Genomic DNA, 23,170 nt, shown 5'->3' on the forward strand with positions numbered 1-23,170 from the left:
CACCAGCAGCCCTCGTCCCAACATGTTCCTTTTTTTATATATATTATCATATTAGTTTACCAAATCTTCACGGGACTTCAGACTGGGGTGGAAACACAGAGAACAGTGGGCTGAAGGAACATTTTAGCTCCTTTAAAGTTGTCGTTGGTACTAAAAGCCAAAGAGTGACCAGTGGTGCTGCTGTCCCCTACAGTACATCTCAGATTTAACTTAGATTCTGATCAGTTACACAAAGATGATAAAGAAACCAATCATGTGATGTACAGTATTTAGTTGGGTTACAAGCTGGAAACAGTTTTTTTAATCAAAGAGTTAGATGATCTAACTGGACTGACATCACTAAATGTGCACCAAAATATAAAAAGTCTGATTTTGACATTTTTAAATAGCAACAATGTTTTTTTTTTATTATTATTTATGAACCTAAAACAGAGGTCAGTTTGAGGTCTGTGACTTTCATCAGCTTCTTATTCTTTCTTTATTCTTCTATATTAATTATGATCACTGTGAATGCTTAAAGAATCTTAGTTTCAAACAGTGTCACACAGAATGTGTTGTGAGTATTTTTGTCACACTGGTGTCATAACACTGACTGAAGTCTTCAAAGCTGCAGGTGTTGGAGAGACTCAACATGTTGTCTCTCTGCAGACAGATAAAGGAGAGTTTTTGTATTGACGTGAGGGGAATCTGCAGCACTGTGCTGACTGGCAGCACAGAAATACACACCACTGTCATCTAATGCAAGATCAGAAATGTTGAGGCGTGAATGTGTCCGACCCTCTCCATCAAAGCTGATTTTTCCTTTCACGTCCTCCTCGACAGTAGCGCTATTTAGAAACAGATTTCCCAAAAGCTTCAGAGCTCCTTGTTCGTCTTGTTTGTACCAGAGAATTCGGTTATAATTTGGTATGCTGTGAGAACAGTTGATTTCTCTGGCAACAGATTGACCAGTTTCCTTAATGATGAAAGGAGGTGTTTGGAAGACACTGTTGCTGTGAGAGGCACCTGTGGAAAAAACAAACAATCATTGGAGTTGCTAAAGTCGTGAGCTCTGCAAGGTCTGACTTTGTTAGTTGTATTTATCTCACCCTTAATCCATGGCAGATGGAAGAAGCAAAACATAAAGAGCAGTAAGATCATTTTAAAGATGATGTGAGACTCTACTATCTGCTCTGTGTTCAGGTCCTGTCAGCTCAGCACCTGCAGACGACAGCACATCACTGTTACATTATAATGAAGAGGGAGGGGCCAGTTATCTACATCACAGCTAACTTTATTAGCACTGTGTTGATGTTGATTTCAGCCATATTGTCCAGCTCTAGATCTTTACCTTTGTTCGTGAGCAGAAACAGTAACAAGCTGAGGAGTTTGATAATGTCCATGTTGTAAAGGTCCATGTATCATAATAACTGTAGGTGTAGTTACAGAGATATGAAGAGTTGTAGGAGGGTCTCTGCAGTGTGTGACGTTCTCTGCTCCTGCTCGCTGCCTTATCAAAACCCACATGGTGAATCAAAGTGTAACTTGGATGGTTTGTGGTCCTCGAGGTCCCCCTACAGTACATTAGATAATTGTCACAGTTATACCAACAGTGCTTTGAGGGTTTTTGTTCAGCTGTTGAATGTGTCTGTATCACTGTGTTGACTCACAGCACAGAAATACAATCCTTTATCTTCTGGCTCCAGATTCTTCACTGTGAATGTCCCACTCTCAGCGTTGGGCTTGGTGGCTGCAAATTTCCCGTTGTTGAATTCTCCAAAATCATGATTTTCATTGCCACTTCTTGTGAACACGATTAGTTTCATAGTTTCTCCTGGCAGCTGTCTGTACCAGTACATCTGGGAATACCGAGCACCCTTGGTCTGGTTGCAGTGTATTGTTGCACTGTCACCCTGTTTCTCCCACAGTGTGTCAGTCTGGGTGACATCACTTCCATCAGTCAGACCTGTGTTTAACAATTAAAATAAGTTCATGTTAACGTGTGTTTATGAATCAGAGTCCACAGTTTGATGTTGTTATAAATTACCTGAAGTCCAGAGCACAAAGACTGACAGTGTGAGGAGGCCTCGTTGAAGGATGATTATATCCATGTTCTGTGAGACAGAAACTAGCAGAGTCTCATATAGCTGATATGCAGAGCTGCAGGTGGGAGGGTCACTGCTTTGTGTGATGTCATCCTGTCAGCTGTATCAGAGTCTTCAGTATGGTTCAAGATATAGATGGTAGTATAAGATGTTTTACTGTGGAGACAGACGCTCTTATTGTCACTTTCCTCCTCTGCATTTAGTTCATTACGTCCAACTTGCAGCAGTAAATGTTGTTGCAGTGAGATGAGCCTAAGGTGTCATTGTCTTATGGAGTTTTTTAGATGAATTAGGTTGGTACACTGACCCTGTGACCAGCAGCAGCCCTCGTCCCATCATGTTGCTTTTTCATACATCATCAGACTAATTTACTTAATCTTTTCAGGACTTCAGACTGGGGTGGAAACACAGAGAACAATGGGCTGAAGGAACCTTTTAGTTCCTTGAAAAGTCATCCTTGGTACTAAAGGTCAAAATGTGACTTTAGTGGTGCTGCTGTCCCCTACAGTCGTCTCAGATTTAACTTAGATTCTGATCAGTTACACAAAAATGATAAAGAAACCAATCATGTGATGTACAGTATTTAGTTGGGTTACAAGCTGGAAACATTTTTTTATCCAAAGAGTTAGATGATCTAACTGGACTGACATCACTAAATGTGCACCAAAATATAAAAAGTCTGATTTTGACATTTTTAAATAGCATCAATGTTTTTTTTTTCTTTATTATTTATGAACCTAAAGCAGAGGTCAGTTTGAGGTCTGTGACTTTCATCAGCTTCTTATTCTTTCTTTATTCTTCTATATTAATTATGATCACTGTGAATGCTTAAAGAATCTTAGTTTCAAACAGTGTCACACAGAATGTGTTGTGAGTATTTTTGTCACACTGGTGTCATAACACTGACTGAAGTCTTCAAAGCTGCAGGTGTTGGAGAGACTCAACATGTTGTCTCTCTGCAGACAGATAAAGGAGAGTTTTTGTATTGACGTGAGGGGAATCTGCAGCACTGTGCTGACTGGCAGCACAGAAATACACACCACTGTCATCTAATGCAAGATCAGAAATGTTGAGGCGTGAATGTGTCCGACCATCTCCATCAAAGCTGATTTTTCCTTCCACGTCCTTCTCCACATTCTCAGAATTTATATTCAGATATCCCAGAAACTTCAGAGCTCCTTGTTCGTCTTGTTTGTACCAGAGAATTCGGTCATAACTTGGTATGCTGTGAGAACAGTTGATTTCTCTGGCAACAGATTGACCAGTTTCCTTAATGATGAAAGGAGGTGTTTGGAAGACACTGTTGCTGTGAGAGGCACCTGTGGAAAAAACACACATTTAATCATTTGAGTTGCTAAAGTCGTGAGCTCTGCAAGGTCTGACTTTGTTAGTTGTATTTATCTCACCCTTAATCCATGGCAGATGGAAGAAGCAAAACATAAAGAGCAGTAAGATCATTTTAAAGATGATGTGAGACTCTACTATCTGCTCTGTGTTCAGGTCCTGTCAGCTCAGCACCTGCAGACGACAGCACATCACTGTTACATTATAATGAAGAGGGAGGGGCCAGTTATCTACATCACAGCTAACTTTATTAGCACTGTGTTGATGTTGATTTCAGCCATATTGTCCAGCTCTAGATCTTTACCTTTGTTCGTGAGCAGAAACAGTAACAAGCTGAGGAGTTTGATAATGTCCATGTTGTAAAGGTCCATGTATCATAATAACTGTAGGTGTAGTTACAGAGATATGAAGAGTTGTAGGAGGGTCTCTGCAGTGTGTGACGTTCTCTGCTCCTGCTCGCTGCCTTATCAAAACCCACATGGTGAATCAAAGTGTAACTTGGATGGTTTGTGGTCCTCGAGGTCCCCCTACAGTACATTAGATAATTGTCACAGTTACACCAGCAGTGCTTTGAGGGTTTTTGTTCAGCTGTTGAATGTGTCTGTATCACTGTGTTGACTCACAGCACAGAAATACAATCCTTTATCTTCTGGCTCCAGATTCTTCACTGTGAATGTCCCACTCTCAGCGTTGGGCTTGGTGGCTGCAAATTTATCTTTATCGAAATCTCCAAAATCATGATTTTCATTGCCACTTCTTGTGAACACGATTAGTTTCATAGTTTCTCCTGGCAGCTGTCTGTACCAGTACATCTGGGAATAGGTAGCACCCTTTGTGTGATTGCAGTGTATTGTTGCACTGTCACCCTGTTTCTCCCACAGTGTGTCAGTCTGGGTGACATCACTTCCATCAGTCAGACCTGTGTTTAACAATTAAAATAAGTTCATGTTAACGTGTGTTTATGAATCAGAGTCCACAGTTTGATGTTGTTATAAATTACCTGAAGTCCAGAGCACAAAGACTGACAGTGTGAGGAGGCCTCGTTGAAGGATGATTATATCCATGTTCTGTGAGACAGAAACTAGCAGAGTCTCATATAGCTGATATGCAGAGCTGCAGGTGGGAGGGTCACTGCTTTGTGTGATGTCATCCTGTCAGCTGTATCAAAGTCTTCAGTATGGTTCAAGATATAGATGGTAGTATAAGATGTTTTACTGTGGAGACAGACGCTCTTATTGTCACTTTCCTCCTCTGCATTTAGTTCATTACGTCCAACTTGCAGCAGTAAATGTTGTTGCAGTGAGATGAGCCTAAGGTGTCATTGTCTTGTGGAGTTTTTAAGATGAATTAGGTTGGTACACTGACCCTGTGACCAGCAGCAGCCCTCGTCCCATCATGTTGCTTTTTCATACATCATCAGACCAATTAGAGTCCGGCAGCTAAGCTGCCAGGACACTATTGTAATCCTCGGTATTCTTCTTCTTATTCTTCTTGCGAGGAAATCATACTTCCCATGGGTCAAAACCAAACTTTGCACAAAGGTCCAGTCTCATGCCAGATATCCTCAGCTGTAAACTCCAGGCAATAGTCCTGATGGTGGCGCTACAGCAAGTGTTTAAAGTTCAAAACTTTGAAAATTCATAACAAATCAACCAGACGTGCTGCAACTTCACAACATGCATGAAACTGTAGCCCCAATACTGAGGAAACTATTGTACTTTTAAACGTATTAAAAATTAGGAATTTCATCACTCTGTTTTTTTCAACAACTGTAAAACTTCTTAAACCTATCTCCTCCCACAATTTTCGCTCAATTGACACCAAACTTGCTGCAGAGCATCTTCAGACTGTCCTACAAAAACTACGTTTCTCAGATTTTTGATTTATCAAAAATTGAGCCTAAAGTGCATCAAAATGTTTGACTGTAAACGGTACTGTAAACATATACATGCAAATTCTTGCTCAATAAATCTTCAATGTTCATGAAAAAAGACAAAATTCTAGAGTCATGGAAGATGATGTGTGGCAAATTTCAGAATTTTATCTCAAAAACTGAATTTTTGACAGCATTTTGAATTTTGCTCTAATGTGAACAATTGGAGTCAATGTAAAAATGGCAATTTTAAACACCAGTTTTTCACTTATGGAGCAAATCAATCATTATTACAAACAAATTACCAACATCTCCCTGCTGTCTAGATGCAATATGTGTATTTTCAGAATTTTGTTTCGATAACTGAATTTTTTTTTTTTTTTACAATAGTTTGAAATCTGCTTTTCCATGCATGGACGGCTGCTAAACCTGCACGTCTGGCTTAGTCAATCTGTGAAGCTACACATGAATTGTCACTGACTAATTAGCTCAGTGAGACAGAGATTGATCCTCAGTTTCAGAGGCTGTGAATTCAAGCCTCAGCTGATGCAAAAGGCAGATTGTGTTGCTAAATTCCTAAATGTCTTCCAATTCTTCTGCTTGTTGCTCAGAATTGCCTAAAAATGCCCGGACCCGACCCATCGCTGCACAGCAGCTATAATTTACTTAATCTTTTCAGGACTTCAGACTGGGGTGGAAACACAGAGAACAATGGGCTGAAGGAACCTTTTAGTTCCTTGAAAAGTCATCCTTGGTACTAAAGGTCAAAATGTGACTTTAGTGGTGCTGCTGTCCCCTACAGTCGTCTCAGATTTAACTGTTACGAAGATGAAGATGAAGAGTTGTAGGAGGGTCTCTGCAGTGTGTGACGTTCTCTGCTCCTGCTCGCTGCCTTATCAAAACCCACATGGTGAATCAAAGTGTAACTTGGATGGTTTGTGGTCCTCGAGGTCCCCCTACAGTACATTAGATAATTGTCACAGTTACACCAACAGTGCTTTGAGGGTTTTTGTTCAGCTGTTGAATGTGTCTGTATCACTGTGTTGACTCACAGCACAGAAATACAATCCTTTATCTTCTGGCTCCAGATTCTTCACTGTGAATGTCCCACTCTCAGCGTTGGGCTTGGTGGCTGCAAATTTCCCGTTGTTGAATTCTCCAAAATCATGATTTTCTCTGGCAGCTGATGTGAACACGATTAGTTTCATAGTTTCTCCTGGCAGCTGTCTGTACCAGTACATCTGGGAATAGTCAACACCCTTGGTCTGGTTGCAGTGTATTGTTGCACTGTCACCCTGTTTCTCCCACAGTATGTCAGTCTGGGTGACATCACTTCCATCAGTCAGACCTGTGTTTAACAATTAAAATAAGTTCATGTTAACGTGTGTTTATGAATCAGAGTCCACAGTTTGATGTTGTTATAAATTACCTGAAGTCCAGAGCACAAAGACTGACAGTGTGAGGAGGCCTCGTTGAAGGATGATTATATCCATGTTCTGTGAGACAGAAACTAGCAGAGTCTCATATAGCTGATATGCAGAGCTGCAGGTGGGAGGGTCACTGCTTTGTGTGATGTCATCCTGTCAGCTGTATCAGAGTCTTCAGTATGGTTCAAGATATAGATGGTAGTATAAGATGTTTTACTGTGGAGACAGACGCTCTTATTGTCACTTTCCTCCTCTGCATTTAGTTCATTACGTCCAACTTGCAGCAGTAAATGTTGTTGCAGTGAGATGAGCCTAAGGTGTCATTGTCTTATGGAGTTTTTAAGATGAATTAGGTTGGTACACTGACCCTGTGACCAGCAGCAGCCCTCGTCCCATCATGTTGCTTTTTTTATTTATATTATCACATTACTTTACCAAATCTTCACAGGACTTCAGACTGGGGTGAAAACACAGAGAACAATGGGCTGAAGGAACATTTTAGTTCCTTTAAAGTTGTCGTTGGTACTAAAAGCCAAAGAGTGACCAGTGGTGCTGCTGTCCCCTACAGTCGTCTCAGATTTAACTTAGATTCTGATCAGTTACACAAAAATGATAAAGAAACCAATCATGTGATGTACAGTATTTAGTTGGGTTACAAGCTGGAAACAGTTTTTTTATCCAAAGAGTTAGATGATCTAACTGGACTGACATCACTAAATGTGCACCAAAATATAAAAAGTCTGATTTTGACATTTTTAAATAGCAACAATGTTGTTTTTTATTATTTATGAACCTAAAACAGAGGTCAGTTTGAGGTCTGTGACTTTCATCAGCTTCTTATTCTTTCTTTATTCTTCTATATTAATTATGATCACTGTGAATGCTTAAAGAATCTTAGTTTCAAACAGTGTCACACAGAATGTGTTGTGAGTATTTTTGTCACACTGGTGTCATAACACTGACTGAAGTCTTCAAAGCTGCAGGTGTTGGAGAGACTCAACATGTTGTCTCTCTGCAGACAGATAAAGGAGAGTTTTTGTATTGACGTGAGGGGAATCTGCAGCACTGTGCTGACTGGCAGCACAGAAATACACACCACTGTCATCTAATGCAAGATCAGAAATGTTGAGGCGTGAATGTGTCCGACCATCTCCATCAAAGCTGATTTTTCCTTTCACGTCGTCCTCGACAGTAGCGCTATTTACAAACAGATTTCCCAAAAGCTTCAGAGCTCCTTTTTCTTGTTTGTACCAGAGAATTTGGTTATAATTTGGTATGCTGTGAGAACAGTTGATTTCTCTGGCAACAGATTGACCAGTTTCCTTAATGATGAAAGGAGGTGTTTGGAAGACACTGTTGCTGTGAGAGGCACCTGTGGAAAAAACACACATTTAATCATTGGAGTTGCTAAAGTCGTGAGCTCTGCAAGGTCTGACTTTGTTAGTTGTATTTATCTCACCCTTAATCCATGGCAGATGGAAGAAGCAAAACATAAAGAGCAGTAAGATCATTTTAAAGATGATGTGAGACTCTACTATCTGCTCTGTGTTCAGGTCCTGTCAGCTCAGCACCTGCAGACGACAGCACATCACTGTGACATTATAATGAAGAGGGAGGGGCCAGTTATCTACATCACAGCTAACTTTATTAGCACTGTGTTGATGTTGATTTCAGCCATATTGTCCAGCTCTAGATCTTTACCTTTGTTCGTGAGCAGAAACAGTAACAAGCTGAGGAGTTTGATAATGTCCATGTTGTAAAGGTCCATGTATCATAATAACTGTAGGTGTAGTTACAGAGATATGAAGAGTTGTAGGAGGGTCTCTGCAGTGTGTGGCGTTCTCTGCTCCTGCTCGCTGCCTTATCAAAACCACATGGTGAATCAAAGTGTAACTTGGATGGTTTGTGGTCCTCGAGGTCCCCCTACAGTGCAGGAGATAATTGTCACAGTTATACCAGCAGTGCTTTGAGGGTTTTTGTTCAGCTGTTGAATGTGTCTGTATCACTGTGTTGACTCACAGCACAGAAATACAATCCTTTATCTTCTGGCTCCAGATTCTTCACTGTGAATGTCCCACTCTCAGCGTTGGGCTTGGTGGCTGCAAATTTATCTTTATTGAATTCTCCAAAATCATGATTTTCATTGCCACTTCTTGTGAACACGATTAGTTTCATAGTTTCTCCTGGCAGCTGTCTGTACCAGTACATCTGAGTGTAGTCAAAACCCTTGGTGTGGCTGCAGTGTATTGTTGCACTGTCACCCTGTTTCTCCCACAGTGTGTCAGTCTGGGTGACATCACTTCCATCAGTCAGACCTGTGTTTAACAATAAAAGATACTATGTTGAACTTTTATTGTTGGAATTCACTTAAATCCTCTGATATCACATGAACATGATATATTTAATTATTCAACAGCAAAAACATGAAAATAAGTTCATGTTAACGTGTGTTTATGAATCAGAGTCCACAGTTTGATGTTGTTATAAATTACCTGAAGTCCAGAGCACAAAGACTGACAGTGTGAGGAGGCCTCGTTGAAGGATGATTATATCCATGTTCTGTGAGACAGAAACTAGCAGAGTCTCATATAGCTGATATGCAGAGCTGCAGGTGGGAGGGTCACTGCTTTGTGTGATGTCATCCTGTCAGCTGTATCAGAGTCTTCAGTATGGTTCAAGATACAGATGGTAGTATAAGATGTTTTACTGTGGAGACAGACGCTCTTATTGTCACTTTCCTCCTCTGCATTTAGTTCATTACGTCCAACTTGCAGCAGTAAATGTTGTTGCAGTGAGATGAGCCTAAGGTGTCATTGTCTTGTGGAGTTTTTAAGATGAATTAGGTTGGTACACTGACCCTGTGACCAGCAGCAGCCCTCGTCCCATCATGTTGCTTTTTCATACATCATCAGACTAATTAGGGTCCGGCCAGCTAAGCTGCCAGGACACTATTGTAATCCTCGGTATTCTTCTTCTTCTTCTTCTTCTTCTTGCGAGGAAATCATACTTCCCATGGGTGAAAACCAAACTTTGCACAAAGGTCCAGTCTCATGCCTGATATCCTCAGCCGTAAACTCCAGCCAATAGTCCTGATGGTGGCGCTACAGCAAGTGTTTAAAGTTCAAAACTTTGAAAATTCATAACAAATCAACCAGACGTGCTACAACTTCACAACATGCATGAAACTGTAGCCCCAATACTGAGGAAACTATTGTACTTTTAAACGTATTAAAAATTAGGAATTTCATCACTCTGTTTTTTTCAACAACTGTAAAACTTCTTAAACCTATCTCCTCCCACAATTTTCGCTCAATTGACACCAAACTTGCTGCAGAGCATCTTCAGACTGTCCTACAAAAACTACGTTTCTCAGATTTTTGATTTATCAAAAATTGAGCCTAAAGTGCATCAAAATGTTTGACTGTAAACGGTACTGTAAACATATACATGCAAATTCTTGCTAAATAAATCTTCACTGTTCATGAAAAAAAGACAAAATTCTAGAGTCATGGAAGATGATGTGTGGCAAATTTCAGAATTTTATCTCAAAAACTGAATTTTTGACAGCATTTTGAATTTTGCTCTAATGTGAACAATTGGAGTCAATGTAAAAATGGCAATTTTAAACATTAGTTTTTCACTTATGGAGCAAATCAATCATTGTTACAAACAAATTACCAACATCTCCCTGCTGTCTAGATGCAATATGTGTATTTTCAGAATTTTGTTTCGATAACTGAATTTTTTTTACAGTAGTTTGAAATCTGCTTTTCCATGCATGGACGGCTGCTAAACCTGCACGTCTGGCTTAGTCAATCTGTGAAGCTACACATGAATTGTCACTGACTAATTAGCTCAGTGAGATAGAGATTGATCCTCAGTTTCAGAGGTTGTGAGTTCAAGCCTCAGCTGATGCAAAAGGCAGATTGTGTTGCTAAATTCCTAAATGTCTTCCAATTCTTCTGCTTGTTGCTGAAGGAACGTAGGAGGGTCTCTGCAGTGTGTGACGTTCTCTGCTCCTGCTCGCTGCCTTATCAAAACCCACATGGTGAATCAAAGTGTAACTTGGATGGTTTGTGGTCCTCGAGGTCCCCCTACAGTACATTAGATAATTGTCACAGTTATACCAGCAGTGCTTTGAGGGTTTTTGTTCAGCTGTTGAATGTGTCTGTATCACTGTGTTGACTCACAGCACAGAAATACAATCCTTTATCTTCTGGCTCCAGATTCTTCACTGTGAATGTCCCACTCTCAGCGTTGGGCTTGGTGGCTGCAAATTTCCCGTTGTTGAAATCTCCAAAATCATGATTTTCATTGCCACTTCTTGTGAACACGATTAGTTTCATAGTTTCTCCTGGCAGCTGTCTGTACCAGTACATCTGGGAATACTGAAAACCCTTTGTGTGATTGCAGTGTATTGTTGCACTGTCACCCTGTTTCTCCCACAGTGTGTCAGTCTGGGTGACATCACTTCCATCAGTCAGACCTGTGTTTAACAATTAAAATAAGTTCATGTTAAGGTGTGTTTATGAATCAGAGTCCACAGTTTGATGTTGTTATAAATTACCTGAAGTCCAGAGCACAAAGACTGACAGTGTGAGGAGGCCTCGTTGAAGGATGATTATATCCATGTTCTGTGAGACAGAAACTAGCAGAGTCTCATATAGCTGATATGCAGAGCTGCAGGTGGGAGGGTCACTGCTTTGTGTGATGTCATCCTGTCAGCTGTATCAGAGTCTTCAGTATGGTTCAAGATATAGATGGTAGTATAAGATGTTTTACTGTGCAGACAGACGCTCTTATTGTCACTTTCCTCCTCTGCATTTAGTTCATTACGTCCAACTTGCAGCAGTAAATGTTGTTGCAGTGAGATGAGCCTAAGGTGTCATTTTCTGCAGGCTGAAGTGTTCACCTATGTGACCACCAGCAGCCCTCGTCCATCATGTTGCTTTTTCATACATCATCAGACCAATTTGCCCCAAACTTCAGACTGTGTTGGAAATGCAGAAAATACTGGGTTGAAGGAACCTTTTGGTCCCTTGAAAAGTTGTCCTTGGCTGCTGTCCCCCTGCAGTGCATGTCAGATTTAACTTAGATCCTGATCAGTTACACAAAGATGATAAAGAAACCAATCATGTGATGTACAGTATTTAGTTGGGTTACAAGTTAGAAACATTTTTTTTAACCAAAGAGTTAGATGATCTAGCTGGACTGACATCACTAAATGTGCAGCAAAATTATAAAAAGTCTGATTTTGATATTTTTAAATAGCAACAGTGTTTTTAAAATTAGACACTAACCTAAAACAGAGGGCTCAAACAACACTTGGGAGGACTGACTTTTCTGTCCGGTTCTATATTTCCTGAAGCAGGTGCCTATTGCACAAAACTAGGATAAGGGATTAAGCCGGGATATCTTGGTTATTCTGGCTCAACTTATCCGTGATCCAGTTCCACAAAAGCGGGATAGTGGACAGCGGGATATGTTGTGACATAAGTTACCATGGAGATTTATTCTGTGGAGCTAGCCTGCTCCAGACCAGGCTAAGTTCCAGGATCTATTTAATCTCATCCCTTATCTCAGTCAGCAGTCACCACAAACGGAAACCAATAGTTATTCCACTGCCCGCTGCACATTGTTATCACATTAAACCAGACCCACTGTCATTATTTAAACATTTGTGATCATTAAGTGCAATCATTTTAGATACATGATGATTTTAGATGATTTTGCAATCATTAGCTAATTTACAGTTTTCCATAGACTATATAAAATACACATCCCATATAAATATAAATACACATCAAAGAGTAACATGATGTACCTTTATTGAATAAGGATAAATCAAAGCAAGTAAACCATCAGCTCCTTTCAAAACTGAAGTCACACAGTGACTCTATAAGATAGAAAGCACGGAATCAAAGCATATTATACAACACAAGAATATACACAACAAATGAACAGACAAATGAATGGATGCAGTGGCCTCCCTGCAAGCTTGTATACACACAGTATACAGCACAAACAACATAAGAGGCCAAATCAATTTAAACTGAATAAAAAAACACAAATTCCTCTGCCAATGCAGGCCATATTGAACTGAAATTCCCAGCATGCGTCTCTGCCACTGCAGGACATATTTAACTTAAATTTAAAGCATGCATGTTAACTAAAATAATTTAACACATATTGGTCCCTGACCAGCCGACCACTGTCGTCATCAGGGAAGATGGCAGGATTGTCCCAGTCCATGTGTGATGGCACTCTGGGGGCCCTCTCCTTCCTCAGGCAGGCCACATTATGGAGGACAGCACAGGCCACAGTGATGTCACATACCCTCAAAGGGCTGACCCTTAAGTGGTGAAGACAGTGAAGTGGAGACAGACGCTCTTATTGTCACTTTCCTCCTCTGCATTTAGTTCATTACATCCAATTGCCGCAGTAAATTTTGTTGCAGTGAGATGAGCCTAAGGTGTCATTGTCTTATGGAGCTTTTTAGATGAATTAGGTTGGTACACTGACCCTGTGACCAGCAGCAGCCCTCGTCCCATCATGTTGCTTTTTCATACATCATCAGAATAATTTACTTAATCTTTTCAGGACTTCAGACTGGGGTGGAAACACAGAGAACAATGGCCTGAAGGAACCTTTTAGTTCCTTGAAAAGTCATCCTTGGTACTAAAGGTCAAAATGTGACTTTAGTGGTGCTGCTGTCCCCTACAGTCGTCTCAGATTTAACTTAGATTCTGATCAGTTACACAAAGATGATAAAGAAACCAATCATGTGATGTACAGTATTTAGTTGGGTTACAAGCTGGAAACATTTTTTTTAACCAAAGAGTTAGATGATCTAACTGGACTGACATCACTAAATGTGCAGCAAAATTATAAAAAGTCTGATTTTGACATTTTTAAATAGCAACAATGTTGTTTTTTATTATTTATGAACCTAAAACAGAGGTCAGTTTGAGGTCTGTGACTTTCATCAGCTTCTTATTCTTTCTTTATTCTTCTATATTAATTATGATCACTGTGAATGCTTAAAGAATCTTAGTTTCAAACAGTGTCACACAGAATGTGTTGTGAGTATTTTTGTCACACTGGTGTCATAACACTGACTGAAGTCTTCAAAGCTGCAGGTGTTGGAGAGACTCAACATGTTGTCTCTCTGCAGACAGATAAAGGAGAGTTTTTGTATTGACGTGAGGAATCTGCAGCACTGTGCTGACTGGCAGCACAGAAATACACACCACTGTCATCTAATGCAAGATCAGAAATGTTGAGGCGTGAATGTGTCCGACCATCTCCATCAAAGCTGATTTTTCCTTTCACGTCGTCCTCGACAGTAGCGCTATTTACAAACAGATTTCCCAAAAGCTTCAGAGCTCCTTTTTCTTGTTTGTACCACAGAATTTGGTTATAACTTGGTATGCTGTGAGAACAGTTGATTTCTCTGGCAACAGATTGACCAGTTTCCTTAATGATGAAAGGAGGTGTTTGGAAGACACTGTTGCTGTGAGAGGCACCTGTGGGAAAAACAAACAATCATTGGAGTTGCTAAAGTCGTGAGCTCTGCGAGGTCTGACTTTGTTAGTTGTATTTATCTCACCCTTAATCCATGGCAGATGGAAGAAGCAAAACATAAAGAGCAGTAAGATCATTTTAAAGATGATGTGAGACTCTACTATCTGCTCTGTGTTCAGGTCCTGTCAGCTCAGCACCTGCAGACGACAGCACATCACTGTTACATTATAATGAAGAGGGAGGGGCCAGTTATCTACATCACAGCTAACTTTATTAGCACTGTGTTGATGTTGATTTCAGCCATATTGTCCAGCTCTAGATCTTTACCTTTGTTCGTGAGCAGAAACAGTAACAAGCTGAGGAGTTTGATAATGTCCATGTTGTAAAGGTCCATGTATCATAATAACTGTAGGTGTAGTTACAGAGATATGAAGAGTTGTAGGAGGGTCTCTGCAGTGTGTGACGTTCTCTGCTCCTGCTCGCTGCCTTATCAAAACCCACATGGTGAATCAAAGTGTAACTTGGATGGTTTGTGGTCCTCGAGGTCCCCCTACAGTACATTAGATAATTGTCACAGTTATACCAACAGTGCTTTGAGGGTTTTTGTTCAGCTGTTGAATGTGTCTGTATCACTGTGTTGACTCACAGCACAGAAATACAATCCTTTATCTTCTGGCTCCAGATTCTTCACTGTGAATGTCCCACTCTCAGCGTCAGGCTTGGTGGCTGCAAATTTATCTCCCTTGAATTCTCCAAAATCATGATCTGTGATGCCGAGTGTTGTATACACTATTAGCTTCATAGTTTCTCCTGGCAGCTGTCTGTACCAGTACATCTGGTTGTAGCCAGCACCCTTTGTGTGACTGCAGCTCATCGTTGCATTGTCACCCTGTTTCTCCCACAGTATGTCAGTCTGGGTGACACCACTCCCATCAGTTAGACCTGTGTGTAACAATTAAAATAAGTTCATGTTAAGGTGTGTTTATGAATCAGAGTCCACAGTTTGATGTTGTTCTAAATTACCTGAAGTCCAGAGCACAAAGACTGACAGTGTGAGGAGGCCTCGTTGAAGGATGATTATATCCATGTTCTGTGAGACAGAAACTAGCAGAGTCTCATATAGCTGATATGCAGAGCTGCAGGTGGGAGGGTCACTGCTTTGTGTGATGTCATCCTGTCAGCTGTATCAGAGTCTTCAGTATGGTTCAAGATATAGATGGTAGTATAAGATGTTTTACTGTGGAGACAGACGCTCTTATTGTCACTTTCCTCCTCTGCATTTAGTTCATTACGTCCAACTTGCAGCAGTAAATGTTGTTGCAGTGAGATGAGCCTAAGGTGTCATTGTCTTATGGAGTTTTTAAGATGAATTAGGTTGGTACACTGACCCTGTGACCAGCAGCAGCCCTCGTCCCATCATGTTGCTTTTTCATACATCATCAGAATAATTTACTTAATCTTTTCAGGACTTCAGACTGGGGTGGAAACACAGAGAACAATGGGCTGAAGGAACCTTTTAGTTCCTTGAAAAGTCATCCTTGGTACTAAAGGTCAAAATGTGACTTTAGTGGTGCTGCTGTCCCCTACAGTCGTCTCAGATTTAACTTAGATTCTGATCAGTTTGATCAAGATGATGAAGAAACCAGTCATGTGATGCACAGTATTTAGTTAGGTTCCAAGCTTTAAAGTTTTTTTTAAACCAAAAAGTAGACAATCCAGCTTGACTGACATCACTAAAAAGTGCAGCAAAATTTAAAAAAAAATCTGATTTTGACATTTTTAAATATCAACAATGTTGTTTTTTATTATTTATGAACCTAAAACAGAGGTCAGTTTGAGGTCTGTGACTTTCATCAGCTTCTTATTCTTTCTTTATTCTTCTATATTAATTATGATCACTGTGAATGCTTAAAGAATCTTAGTTTCAAACAGTGTCACACAGAATGTGTTGTGAGTATTTTTGTCACACTGGTGTCATAACACTGACTGAAGTCTTCAAAGCTGCAGGTGTTGGAGAGACTCAACATGTTGTCTCTCTGCAGACAGATAAAGGAGAGTTTTTGTATTGACGTGAGGGGAATCTGCAGCACTGTGCTGACTGGCAGCACAGAAATACACACCACTGTCATCTAATGCAAGATCAGAAATGTTGAGGCGTGAATGTGTCCGACCATCTCCATCAAAGCTGATTTTTCCTTTCACGTCGTCCTCGACAGTAGCGCTATTTACAAACAGATTTCCCAGAAACTTCAGAGCTCCTTGTTCGTCTTGTTTGTACCAGAGAATTCGGTCATAACTTGGTATGCTGTGAGAACAGTTGATTTCTCTGGCAACAGATTGACCAGTTTCCTTAATGATGAAAGGAGGTGTTTGGAAGACACTGTTGCTGTGAGAGGCACCTGTGGGAAAAACAAACAGTTTAGATACTGAAGTCATGAGCTCTGCAAGATCTTATGTTATCTGATTTATTTATCTCACCTTTAATCCGTGGCAGATGAGAAAAGCAAAATATAAACACCAGTAACATCATGATGGAGACGTTGTGAGACTGTTCAGGTCCTGTCAGCTCAGCACCTGCAGACGACAGCACATCACTGTTACATTATAATGAAGAGGGAGGGGCCAATTATCTACATCACAGCTAACTTTATTAGTACTGTGTTGATATTGATTTTAAGAGTGTGAGTTGTTGTTAAGGTTTTATTTGTTGAAGTATGTCTCCCCCTGCTGGTGTGAAAAATACAGTTCAGTCAGTAAAAGCTATTTGATGTCCGACCCTCACCTGTCGCCTCTAGTTCAATGTTTCATCAGTTAAACTCTGGAAATTATCTGCAGATGATCTTAGGCTTAGACAGACTTGATGCACTTGTAAGTTATGCTTTATTAAATGAAGCATGAAATTCCAATTCTGCTTTTACATCTGGTTGTTATTCAAAGACATACCACATGTTAATAAAGTTCCCTAGTGTGTCCTCTGATTGTATTACAGCTCTGACTGTGTGTTGCATTGCAGGTTTATCCAGCAGATGGCTCCCTGATAGTCTGCAGACTGTGGTGTCTACACTTATACAGCCTCCACTCAGCAGCAGCTGGAGCAGAAACAGCTGCAGCTTGAAGTCCAAGGTGAGTGTGCGTCACATCTTTGGCATCATGCTGAACGCATTCTTTAAATACACACATGCCAATACTCTTCAGTCAAGTAAAGAGACTGTTGAACTGCAGTTTAGACTATAGAAGGGTGGGCAAGGTATCACAGTGAAGAGTTGAGCCTCACTACGACATAATAAACCAACAGTGTCCCATGTAATGTCCCAGAGAGTTCTTCTGGGACAAGTTTGATAGATGTTGTAGTTTTATAGTCACCAGTAGAGGCCAGTAAAGCCTATCGACTTCCTGATGCTCCTTCAGTGCTCTGTTTTAAAGACCCCCTCCTGAAAATCAAGTTTTAACCATGTTATCATGTCCATGTGTTCATTTTTAATACTTTTTATGAGCTTTTTCTTACGTTTAAAAGCAAAAGAAAAGAAAAAGAAAAGCATTACACATCTGTCTCATTGGCTAAATAAACACACCATTTTCTCCAATGTTTTTCTCCCAATCATATTGTCTGTCCCAGAAGATGTAAGTGTAGTATTAACAAAGAGGCGAGCAGTGGGACAGTTTTTCTAGAGCCAGGATTTTGTAATGGCCTTTTTACTTGCTGCCAGCAGGATCTTTAGTAGGTAGATATCATCTTTACTTAGTCCATCAGGGATGTGTCTGTGATAAAGGGACGTCAATGTTGCACTAATATTAAAACCCAAAGTTTTTGAAACAGTTGTTGCTACATCCTTCCAGAAAGTTTGAATAGAAGTCCAGAAAACATGGGCATGGTCAACCGTGATTCCCCTCCAGCAGCGTAGCTGGTGCCAGCTTGTTTCGGCTTCTGTTTGATGAAAAGGCGAATCAGGTTTTTACAGCAGGAGTCTCTCTGGGTTGGAGAATAAGTAGAGGTTGGCTGTGTTCCCCAGGCATTCAGCCACCTCAGTTATTTCAATGCTCAGCTCTTTGTCCCAACGTTCTTTCACATAGTCTGTAGTGTCCTTATTCAGTGATGTGATAGGTCCATGTGGTTTTTATTCTATGATTCTATGATATATTCTATTGAACTGAAGTGTACCAGTGACAGTTTAAAAACATGGATTCAGATTTCCAGGGTTTGTTATGTCACAAAAAGGGTTACAGATAAATACTGTGTATATATAGGGTATGAAAAGTGAGGGTTATTATAATGGGTACATTTGCATATTAACCAGACGGAGAATCTCACTTGTGCCTGCATCTCTTTTCGTCCTTGACTGCCTGTCTGACCTTTTACACACACTTCCATTTCAAAAGAGTTTCAAGTTTCACTTCTAATAAAGTGTTTGTTTAACAAAAAAAACTGTTTTCATTCCTTTTAAGGACCATTGTAACTGATGATAATAATAATTTTCTGAGACAGTTATCATACCATGAAAATCTCATACTGTTGCAACCCCAGTCATAAACCTAATGACCCAGGCCTGTCAGCTTGTAGGGAGGGCTCTCCGTAAGGCTACAGCAATACGAGGAGAAGCAGGTGTTGTTACATATCATGAAGAAAGTCCTTTGCGGTGCTCATGTACTCTGTGTGTTACATCAAATATGTGTTGGATAAACAGTAATTTATTTCCTGTATTTCTGCATAAAATTGAGTGTCTGCGGTTGAGTTTCTCTGTTTGACATCCAGAATTAATTATATATGAACTGACGGTAACTGATGGAGTGATGTTAAAGGGACTTTGGTGTAACCTTGTGTAATGTGTTGAATGTGATGAAGCCATCAGACGTTCAGTTTTTCATTATCTGACACATATTTAAAATAAGTTATTAATCACTGAACCTACTGAAGGTGTTCTGATTATTTAGGAATCGAATCATTAGACTTTTACATCTCCCTGATATACAGCATTGTACTTGTTACTGATTCTGTCTTTCTTTTTATTTTGACTCTGTATCATTTAGCTGTTATATCATTATTTCTGTAATAAAAACTGTTTAATAAAACCTGTGTTGGCTTGAATGACTGTACAGTATAAATCCTGCGCATGACGTAATATTCAGATTTCACCACAAGGGGTCGTTCAACATAAACGTCTCATTCAGCTGATTGTAACTGAACATGTGGGGTTTTCTTTGCATCTAGTTTCTGAAGTGTATAAACCTGCCACTGAAAACGAGTCACTGAAGTCTTCTATTAAACCAGCAGATCTCTAAGTTTCACCTGTTGTACCAAACAGTATCTGTCCAGTCAAAGAGTAAACAAATACCTTCCTGCCATGTATGTAAACCTCCTGAAATACATGTGTGGTTTCTCTAAATATCAACAGAGGCGTTTGCTGTTTCAAGTTTTAAGTTTTTCTCCAAAACTGCTGCTAATGATATAAACACCAGGTGTGTCAGATGAGCTGTATCAGTAAGGCTGATGATGTCACAGATATTCAGATTATATATGATTGTTCAATCTTATAATTTTCTTTACATTTTTTTTTTTTTTAAATGTATCATTAATGTTATTAATATTCTGAATCTCTGCAGTAAATGTTTAGGTCTAATCCAAAATCTCATTATGAAAATGACATTTAATGTATCTCAGATTGCTCTTATTATCTTGAAATATGGTTTAATAAAAAGAAACATATCATTCTGTCTTGCATTTGCTATGACCCTTTATGAACCCACACAGTGATAGTCTTTACATTTACTTGTGTTTTTGTTTTTCTGGGACGTTGAGTACAGTACAGACAGTGTGAAGTTCTATTTTCTGACAAACAGATGTAAAACAACCGAGGTCAGGGTTTGCAGGAGGAGATATAATTATGTAGCTCACAGATGGCAGACGCACCATGTTTCTGTTGCGGTCTCAGACACTGTTTCCTGTTTATGTGACTTGAAGACGATGAAGAAAATAGAAAATGTTTTTTTTCTTCAGTCGAGTCCAACGGGAGTCTTAACTGAATAACAATGAAGAGTTTTGATGTAGAACAGTTTAGACAGAAGCATTTAGTAAGTGACAGGGTTTAAACTGTCATGAAATTGCTGGAAGAGTTATGAAATTAGAAAAACTGTTTTCCAGGCCTGGAAATGGTTTGGAATAGGAATGCATGATATTGGATTTTTTGCTGATATCCAACATGTTGATATGTAACAACTCATTTGGTCAATAACCAAAACTTATATCAATATATCCACCTTTTTCCTCACCTAATTTTAGTGACCATCAAGTCTCTTCTGTAGTGGAATTAACATCATATTATACATGCATACTCTTATCATGATGGCCCAGCAGCAGATGAAGACATGAAATATGATGCTTTTCAATGTATGTGATATTCATTCATTGTGCAAATTAAGAAAAAGCATGTTGGCCAATTATTATAGTTAATTTTGAAGCTGATATTGGCCGATACTGATGACTTACTGATATTATCATGCATTCCTATATTTGGAATTAACAGAATGTTTTGGGATAGTTTTGACTATACATTGTTTTGCTATTGTTTAAGTTATATTCATAAAAATCCCTAACCATATCTAATGTTACCTTGAATACATTCCTTTATTATTGATTGAAAATCTAGTGCTGCGCTGTGTGACCATTGAAACGTCACTAGAGTCAGTTATTGGTGTGTACAGCTAGTTGGTGGTGGGAATGTTTAACGAGCAAGTAGGCTAAAGTTTGCGTGTGCTTATCTGCAAATGCCTGGGAAGTGTTTAAAAATATATGGCTCAAGAAAGAGGCAGACCTTAGTCCTGCTGGATCGAGGCTCTGCATTAAAACACTTGGCATTGACAGCGTGGGGAAAGTGACTCTTTGCCCTGTCTCTGTCGCTCTGTATGTATCATTGTGTCATATGGATCACTGCAAATTTATTATGTTGATCTGTTCTGTACGACATCTGTTGCACATCTGTCTGTCCTGGAAGAGGGATCCCTCCTCAGTTGCTCTTCCTGAGGTCTTCCTGAGGGAGTTTTTCCTTATCCGCTGTGAGGGTCCTAAGGACAGAGGGCTGTCGTATGCTGTAAAGCTCTCTCTCAACTTAAGTGAAGTCTTGGAGAAGGCGTAAAATATTATGGAAAAGTGGAAATGAAATGGCCATGATATGCTTTAAGTGTAGTTATTAGTTATTCAAACATAAGGCCCCAGGGCCAAACCTGCCAGCAGAAGGGTCCAATCCGAACACCTCATGATACACTTGTGAAGGCGAAGAGTTAAGAATTAAAGAGTTGAAGAGTTAAACATTGAGTAGCTTTATTCATGTAAAAATGCAGCTTCAGAGATTTTTCCATCCCGGTGTGGTGACGTGAGGATTACCACACAGGAGTGAAAATGTATGGAAAAATGTACATGTAATGACAGCGAGTAGTCGACTGACTGAATGTAGAAAAACTGAGACGTATTATTGAAATTGCATTTGTTGTTTTGAAGACATTACAGGCTGTTTGTCATCTGTTTCAAAGCCTGGATGGCCCTAAACTTTTTAAATTTTAATGGAAAAAAAACCAAACCAAAAAACAGAGTTGATGGTGTTTGGCCCCAGCGGCTCCTGTGTTTCCTCCCCTGTTGATCTGGGTCCTTTGGCAGTTTGTGCAAAGTCTACTGTTACTAAATTGGGTTTTAAGATGGACAGTGATTTTAAATTGGACCGCCAAATTAGTGCAGTTGTAAAGTCAAGTTTCTTTCACCTCAGGCAGCTTGTGAAGGTGAAGCCTTTTCTTGCACATCAGCACTTTGAAGCAGTAATCCATGCCTTCATCACATCTTGGCTGGATTACTGCAATGCACTTTATTTTGGAGTTAGCCAGTCCTCCCTTGCACGTCTCCAGTTAGTCCAGAATGCTGCCGCTCGTCTGCTAACTAGAGTACGAATGAGAGAGCACATTACACCCATCCTGGCCTCCCTCCACTGGCTGCCTGTGCACTTTAGAGTTCATTTTAAGATCCTTTTATTTGTTTTTAAATCTTTAAATGGCCTCGCCCTGCCCTACCTCTCTGAGCTTCTTCGCCCCTACGCCCCTGCCCGGTGCCTCAGGTCAGCTGATCAGCTGCTCCTTGAGGTACCAAGGTCCAAGCGAATGCTTAGAGGAGACCGTGCATTCTCCGTTGCTCCTCCAAAAATATGGAACAATCTACCTCTGCACATCAGACAGGCCTCCTCACTGTCTGTTTTTAAAACCCACTTTTACTCACTGGCTTTTAACCCAGCATGAGACCTCGCTCTGTTTTTATTTGTTTGTTGCTGTTTTTATTGTTTTGTTTTTTTTTGTTTTCACTGCTTTTTTATCTCACTGTTTTGTTGTTTTATGACCTCCTATGTACAGCACTTTGTTTCAGCTGTGGTTGTTTTAAAGCGCTTTATAAATAAAGTTGAGTTGAGTTGTTTTGTGAATGGTTTAGCGTTTTTAAAATGTTAAACAAACAAAAAATGGGGAAAAATTTGGAGGTGTCTGCCAAAACACCTTCAGTATTTTATTGATTCTGTATATTAATCACTGGTGATAGTTGTCTTTACTCTGCCTGCAGCAAAAACAAAATAGCTGCATCTTTTATCTGCTGCAACATAAAAACATTCCAGTGCATGTCTGTGCACCAGATGACAGAAAACAGCTGGTGTGTGACATATAACACACATGTATGTTCACTCTGGAGCTTCAGTTGACACGGAAATGGAAGTTTTCCAGCTGTTTGCTCAGAGACCTGCAGAGCAGTGCGGGGGTGTCGGTGCAGAGGTGCAGGTGCACTCTGAGAGCCGGAGGTTGTGGTGAAGTGGAGGGTTTCGCCTTCGTCATTTCTCAGCACAGAGAGCGATGTGCAGGCTGCTCTGTGACCACATCCTCTCCTCTGCTGCCGCTCTCTG

General features: G+C 40.1%; 1 protein-coding gene and 3 gene segments (V, D, J or C); all 4 read right to left on the reverse strand.

Annotated features, from left to right (window-relative positions):
• Positions 1-1,360: 1,360 nt before the first annotated feature.
• On the reverse strand, positions 1,361-2,669 carry LOC125901235 (T cell receptor beta variable 29-1-like). The segment is given in 3 exon segments: positions 1,361-1,553; positions 1,650-1,945; positions 2,027-2,669. Coding segments are annotated over 3 exon segments (420 nt in total).
• Positions 2,670-3,736: 1,067 nt separating this feature from the next.
• Positions 3,737-4,574, reverse strand: LOC125901236 (T cell receptor beta variable 29-1-like). The segment is given in 3 exon segments: positions 3,737-3,955; positions 4,052-4,347; positions 4,429-4,574. Coding segments are annotated over 3 exon segments (420 nt in total).
• Positions 4,575-6,314: 1,740 nt separating this feature from the next.
• LOC125901149 (uncharacterized) lies at positions 6,315-11,454 on the reverse strand. The gene is made up of 4 exons (XM_049596573.1): positions 11,296-11,454; positions 10,919-11,214; positions 8,525-8,651; positions 6,315-6,649 (listed from the first exon to the last, which is right to left on the reverse strand). Exons 1-4 carry the CDS (start codon positions 11,357-11,359, stop codon positions 6,315-6,317), a joined length of 822 nt encoding a protein of 273 aa, XP_049452530.1. The 5' UTR covers positions 11,360-11,454.
• A 4,613-nt stretch (positions 11,455-16,067) lies between these two features.
• LOC125901151 (T cell receptor beta variable 13-like) lies at positions 16,068-23,102 on the reverse strand. The segment is given in 4 exon segments: positions 16,068-16,651; positions 16,731-16,826; positions 17,950-18,011; positions 23,011-23,102. Coding segments are annotated over 4 exon segments (654 nt in total).
• Positions 23,103-23,170: the final 68 nt, after the last annotated feature.

Source organism: Epinephelus fuscoguttatus, linkage group LG14 (assembly GCF_011397635.1).
Source record: "Epinephelus fuscoguttatus linkage group LG14, E.fuscoguttatus.final_Chr_v1".
NCBI classification, from domain to species: domain Eukaryota; kingdom Metazoa; phylum Chordata; class Actinopteri; order Perciformes; family Serranidae; genus Epinephelus; species Epinephelus fuscoguttatus.

Coding starts and splice junctions, on each gene's coding strand:
- LOC125901149 (XM_049596573.1), bottom strand. CDS start 11,359: ATGGATATAATCATCCTTCAACGAGGCCTCCTCACACTGTCAGTCTTT. Junction 11,215..11,295: donor CTTTGTGCTCTGGACTTCAG/GTAATTTATAAC, acceptor TGTTAAACACAG/GTCTGACTGATGGAAGTGAT. Junction 6,650..8,524: donor CTACAACTCTTCATATCTCT/GTAACTACACCT, acceptor TGTTAAACACAG/GTCTGACTGATGGAAGTGAT.